The sequence below is a fragment of the Microtus oregoni genome, unplaced genomic scaffold (genome assembly GCF_018167655.1).
Source record: "Microtus oregoni isolate MIOR12 unplaced genomic scaffold, Mior012 000002F_ref0000024, whole genome shotgun sequence".
NCBI lineage: Eukaryota > Metazoa > Chordata > Mammalia > Rodentia > Cricetidae > Microtus > Microtus oregoni.
This window is the reverse complement of record NW_024543061.1, coordinates 72,658,347-72,665,019: the sequence shown is the minus strand read 5'-3', so window position 1 is coordinate 72,665,019 and position 6,673 is coordinate 72,658,347. Positions and strand designations below refer to the sequence as shown.

At 38.2% G+C, this 6,673-nt stretch overlaps 1 protein-coding gene across 1 annotated transcript; it reads left to right on the top strand.

The window, feature by feature from the left end:
* Positions 1 to 906: 906 nt before the first annotated feature.
* Positions 907 to 6,225, top strand: LOC121436682 (taste receptor type 2 member 116-like). Its single transcript, XM_041636684.1, has 4 exons — positions 907 to 1,836; positions 3,942 to 4,035; positions 5,580 to 5,696; positions 6,053 to 6,225. The coding sequence occupies exons 1-4, from the start codon at positions 907 to 909 to the stop codon at positions 6,223 to 6,225; spliced, it is 1,314 nt and encodes a 437-aa protein (XP_041492618.1).
* Positions 6,226 to 6,673: the final 448 nt, after the last annotated feature.

Here is a 6,673-nt window from a genome sequence, read left to right as displayed (position 1 = left end):
GAAGAGGAAAAGGAAGACCCTTTCTGTGTATGTAGATTATACATCTTAGTGATTGCTTCCTGGAACTATAAGGATATTCACACATGTTCTCACATGCAGTCACACAATAGTCTTATTTTACACAATGATTGCAATCAATGTTCCATGATTGACATTTGCTAGCATTTTTTAAACAACAAACAGCACCTTAAAATTATCAGAGTGCCATGCATGAGTCACATGAATTATACATTTTTGCATAGTAGAAAAAAGTATGGACTCTGGGTTTAAACGTGTATGGATATTGGCATGTGCATACCTTTGCATAAAATCAAATGATGAATATGTATTTTCTCAGCACTGAGCTTTTAACAAATATGATTTCCAAAGATTATTTTATTGTTGACAGCTTTCTAGAAATGATTTACATACTGTGCATAGGTCTGGAGCATAGCTGGTTAAGGTATTTAAAGACATGTGGTACTAAGGAATTCCTAGGCACAAGTTCAGATTTTTGCTGCCTTATATAGGGGATAGAATTTCTATGTAATTTACCCAATACTCAGTACCAGATTAATACCTAAGAGATCTGAGCAAAATGATGAAAATAAGTATATCTTTATTTGTATATTAGTGCACGAGATCAGCTTTTCCTTCATCAAAATTTGCATTGTCTCTAGCCTGCTGTATATAATGCACACCACGTCTGGATGGAGCTCAGTACAGCTGTCAGGGAAAATACAAGACTTTTATTTTGGAAAGTATGAAGTGATTACCAAGTCCTAGTTGCTCATTTGGTATTAGACTTGAACACTGTTTAAGAGAACATACTATGGGGTTTTGAGAATTGAATATGCACAGCAGTTTTGTAAGATATGTTAATAAATCTTAAGCAGTGACAACATAAATTGGAGCATTAGCTGGAAGATGAGTGGTGTCCTGAAGAACACATTTACAGTCATTCTGAGTGTGGAATTTGTAATTGGCAACTTTGGAAATGTATTCATAGCAGTGGTGAACATCATAGACTTGGTCAAGAGAAGAAAGATCTCTTCAATGGATCAGATCCTCACGGCTCTGGCCATCTCCAGAATTGTGCTGCTGTGGTTAGTATTACTGAATTGGTGTATATCTATGCTTTATCCAGGAGAGTGGATAAATGAAAGAATGGTTGGGATAATACACAGTATCTGGACAGCATCCCACCAGTTTAGTCTCTGGCTTGCTACAAGTCTAAGCATCTTTTGCTTTTTCAAGATAGCAAATTTTTCCAACACTCTTTTCTTTTATATTAAGCTTAGAGTGAAAAAAGCGGTGAGAGTGACATTGTTTGTGTCTTTGTTTCTCTTGTGTTTAAATATTATAGTTATTAATTTACCTGAGAACATCTTGATGACTGAGTATAAGGTAAATGAGTCTTACAACTTGAGTTTGAATAACCTACAACATTCCTCGTTATGGTTTTTATTTGCAAACACCATGTTTGCATTCATACCCTTTGCTGTGTCCCTGGTCACTTTTCTCCTGCTCATCTTCTCCCTGTGGAAACATCTGAGGAAGATGCAGCACAGTGCCCAAGGATGCAGAGACGCCAGCACCACGGCACACATCAGAACCTTGCAAATAATGATCGCCTCTCTCCTTCTGTATGTCCTTTTCTTTCTGTCTCTTCTTGCTAACGTTTGGGGGTCTCTGCTTCTGGAAAAACAGATGCTACTTTTGTTCACACAGTCTTCAAGAGTTGCTTTTCCATCGGTGCACCCCTGTATCCTGATTCTGGGAAATACTAAGCTGAGAAAGGCTTCCCTCTCTGTGCTGCTGTGGCTAAGATGCAGGCAGGAAGACAGGGACCCTGAGGTGCAAAGAACCAGGGCTTATTTGTGTAGATCATCTTGCATACCTTAAAGGAACATTGGATCACAAAATTTTCTGTATTTAAATTTATTCAGCTTCTGAATTTTATAAAAAAATGTATGTTTTCTTTTCAACTTGCAAAAGAGTATTTTGAAGAAATGTTATCTAAGCATTCTACAGTCTTTCTAGAACATATAAAATATGTTAATTTTTAGATACTAAAATTGTATAAATGTAGATCAGTTGAATGCAAGAAATGATTATAGCAAACCTTAATTTTGTACCAGTTAATTCCTTTTAAACATGTCAGAACAAGAAATCTAAATATAGGATATGTATTTATATGTGTTTTCTAAAGTAGAATTTGTAATTTTAGATACTGTGCTGGTTAGTTTTTTTTTTTTGTCACAAGCTTGGATCATCTTGGAAGAACACACTTCAACTGAATAATACCTCCATCAAATTGGGCAATAGGAAATTCAGTGAAGTATTTACTTAATTGATGGTTGATATGTGTAGGCCCAATTCCTATGGGCAGTAGTACCCCTGGAATGGTGGTTCTAGGCTGTCTAAAAAAAATCAAGCTGAGAAAATCATGGAAAACAAGCCAGTAAGCTGTGCTCTTTCATGGCTTTTGAATCACTTTCTGCCTTCATTTCCTGCCCTGCCCTCCCTTCATGATTGACTATAACAATGAGCTGCAATAGATCCTTTCAATTCCAAGTTGCTTTTGGTCATGCTGTCTATCATATCCCTAGAAAGCAAACTAGGACACACTTAAAATGTATTTTTATATAGAAACTGTGAGTAAATATTATAAAAGAATTGACATATAAGTTATGGATTAGTAGAAATAAAATATTCAGTTTATCATTTAAAACATGAGAGTCAACTTAGAAATTGCAAAATTCATTATGGCATCACACACCTATATTTTACTAGGTTTGAAGCAACCAGGTTCTTAGGTAAAGAAATTTAGAGGAAGTTGTAAGTGATCTATGTTAGATAAATGTGAGTGTCTTCTAGGCTTACATATTGTTAGTACTAATTAAATAGTACAGATAAGAGGTAAACAAAATTAGTAAGTGAAGTTATAAAGAAAATAAGACGTTTTAAAATGATTTAAGTGCAAGAGTGATGTGGAGAAGGAAGCATCACATGTGTATGTATGTTCAATGCTGTTTAAATATTTAGGGAGAAGATAGACATATTGAATATTTTAAAAATGAGACTTGTAATTCATCAAATATATAAATTCTTTCAAATTCCTGTTTTCTTTGTTGCTTTGGTATGGTTCTTTCTGTTTTCTCCTTATGCAATGCTTTCATTTGTTTATCTGTTAAAAAACTATAACATGTCAAGAAATGATGTCTATTTTTATTTTTTCTGTCACTGCAGACAGTTAAACAGAAACAGGTGACATAAAATAAAACATGAGTGTTTTAAATATAAATGCTGATTTTTTTATATTAAATTAGTAGATAATCTTTTAGCTCTTATACATGTTTGACTAAGTGACTTTTCATGAGAGGAAACTTAGTTTCTGAGATCTAAAAAAACTTAGAAGGGTCTTAAGTTGCTAGCAGACAGCTTAAGAAAAAAAAAACTTGACAAAGTTGTGGAATGATTTATCTGGGAATGCCCAGCCAACACAATAAATGGAAAGACTGCCAAATTCAGATGAAACATCAAGAGACTGAGTTGATACTTACCTGAAAACTTCCTTTATAAGGGCAAGTTTCACAGTACGAGATACTGCTCTTCTGGCAAAGAGATGCCAACTTGTCTAATAGTCTCAGAAACATGTTCTGGCTGAATATAAGTTTTTCACTATATAATGTGCTGGGACCAATTAAGTCCTCGCCTTCAGCTGCTCTTCCCTGTCTAGAGTCTTCTAATTGAAGTTACTAAAAGCTGTGCCTAGCTTAGAGGATCAGAGGATGGAATTTTCACCTGTTGGCCATTGACTGCAGTGTATTTAAGCCTCCATGGTGCTATTAAAGATGGGCTTTTGGTACCAGTGTTGGAAGGTCTGTGTGTCGGTCAGTCTCTGTGTGTGTATTCTCAACCTCCAGCCCCTTGCCTGAAGCTCACGAACTGGGTTCTAGCTGATAGAGCACAGATGGGAGCCTGCGGTGCGCGGCATTTGGAGGTCCCACCGAAATATCAGGAAAGGGAACACTGAGAGGTCGCCCTCGGAAGGTGAGGGTGGATTGGGGTATGTGTTAATCCTGACGTCCTTCACTTGGTTTCAGCCCGGCAGAAAGAGGTAAGCAAACAGGGTCATTCACAGTGTTGTTCCTGGCCTACAGGGACATATTGAGGAGTTAAGATGGGAGCTGTAGGCAGTATCTTCTCTGCTTTGTTCAGAAAAGAATCAGATGCTAGGGAGGAGTTTGATTATTTAGAGTTTGTGGAGGATAGAGAAGATTCATCAGAAGAAGAGGAAGAGATCATATGTAAGGAAATTAGAAATCTCTTTAGAAAACTGAGAAAACATAAGTAAAAAAAGATTTACACCCAACTCCCTCGGCCCCACCAGCTTATAATTATGAAGTTTGGTGGTCTGAGTTGAGTAGGGGCTCTGGCCCTGAACAAAACAAGGGAGTTTGTTTCCATCCTGTACACATGGTTGCACCAGTGATGGAGGTGCCAGACACCAACAACCTAGGGCAAATAATTCACCAACATTTTGCAATACAATTTAAAGAAATGAAGCAATTAAAGGAAGCTGTTGCTGCATATGGGGCTCAAGCACCCTTCACGTTGGCCACAGTAGAATCTTTCTCTGCTATGAATTTAACACCAAGTGATTGTCAGCAATTATGTTGTGCTGTATTATCTGGGGGAGATTATCTCCTATGGCAAGGGGAATATCAGGAAAATTGTAAGCAAACGGCCCAGTCAAATGCTCTAGCGGGTAAAGCTCAACGTAATTTAGATATGTTAACTGGGGCTGGGACTTATGCTTATTTGCAGCAAAAAATTCTATATGATCCAGGAGTATTCACCCAAATAGCTGCAGCTGCCACTAAAGCTTGGAAGGCCCTACCTAACAAAGTAGCTGGGGATCAATTATCAAAAGTTTTACAAGGACCATCTGAACCATTCCAAGATTATGTAGATAGACTGTTACAATTAGCAGATAGATTGTTTGGAGATGAGAAAACAGCCATGCCTATAATAAAGCAACTTGTATTTGAAAATTCCAATAGATATTGTAAGGAAGCATTACACCCTCACAAAACAAAAAGGTTAAATGAATATATCAGGATATGCAGAGATATAGATGGGAATTTCATTCACGGCCAGGTTATAGCAGCAGCTATTCAACTTTGGAGAAACAAGAGGACTGGGAGAGAAGGCCGGAGGCTGTAATTGTTTTAATTGTGGAACTCCTGGTCATTTTCGAAAGAAATGCCCACAGCTGATAATGAGGGAAGGAGGAAACCTGGCATGGGGCCTAGATGCAGAAGGGGAGCACATTGGGCTAATAAATGCCGCTCCAAAACAGATATAGATGGGAAACCCTTGCCACCTATCATTAATCAATGGCAGGGAAACTGGCAGAGGGCCCTGCTCCAGGGCTGTAAAACCTCAGTGTATGGAGCAATAACCGTGGGACTACAGGGACAGTACCCCAGCAGTGGCTGTGTCCAGTTCCAAAGACCTTATTACAGGACAATGGAAGGAGCCTATGCCCCTATTGGATAGGGTGAAAGGAACTGTTTGTGTTTTTCTTCCAGGAATGGACAAGCCCATTTGGGTACCAGAGCGATTTGTTCAGGCTGTGGAAAATGATGAGAAAGGATCCCGTGATGAGCCTGAGAATAACACCTGTCATTCTCTTGATGAGCCTCCTGGTGAGTCCCAATCAAGCAGAAAGCACTGTGTGAAGCCTGGTAAGGAACCACCTTGTATTGATCAGTGAGCCAAGTTAGTTCTTTGTATTTATCTTTTTAATTCTCAAACTGCACTGCTGGAACTGCTTTAAGCAATATGGTGATAAGACAGGCTTCTATTTAATCAGACCTTTTCCTTTGTGAATGCTCTATGTTTTGTTACATATTTTGGGCTATGAATATTACTTTAAAGGAATCCTATACAAGTGAGTGTAGTTCTTATCTTTCTTTTTTGGAATATTTCTCTGAAAGCTCAGGCACTATTAAATCCCTTGTTTGTTTTAGTTTTCTTTCTTTTTTTCTTTTCCTTTTTGAAGTATGGAATAGCACCTTTGAGGGAAAAGATATTCTTGGTTTTTCTTTCAGAAACGGTGGCCTGAACGACTGCTGGGATGACCACTCCAGTGCTGCCTTGGTGGTTCGGGTACCAGCCATCATACCACTGCCAATTACCAAAAAGGCTAAGCAGACTGAAGATGACCCTGTATAGAGAGCAACGAGATTCTGGAGAGACAGCTGCAGTGGTTGCTGTCATTGCGGTGTCTGCTTCTGCAGCCATGGTCGCAGGACTGGCAATGGCACAAACATCGTTGTTGTCGGACACCATGGATAAACTGGCGAGACAAGTCAATGATGCTCTCCAGACTCAGAATATCCTGAATGTCCACATTAAATTTGGACTTTCTAATTTAAATCAAGAGACTGCTCTATTGTAGAAGCAGGTGGACTTATGGGCTAGTACAACAAATGTCTTGTTCACACTTTTATCATTCCATTTGTGTGACATCTGTTAATATTGCTAATGCCTCTTATGTGGTGAAACAACTCAATGGTTACTTGAATAGCCCTTGAAATATTACAATTAGCACACCAGATTGTAACTGTTTTAGCCAAATAACAGAGGAAGGTCATTGGTTAATTAATAAAGAAACTGCTTG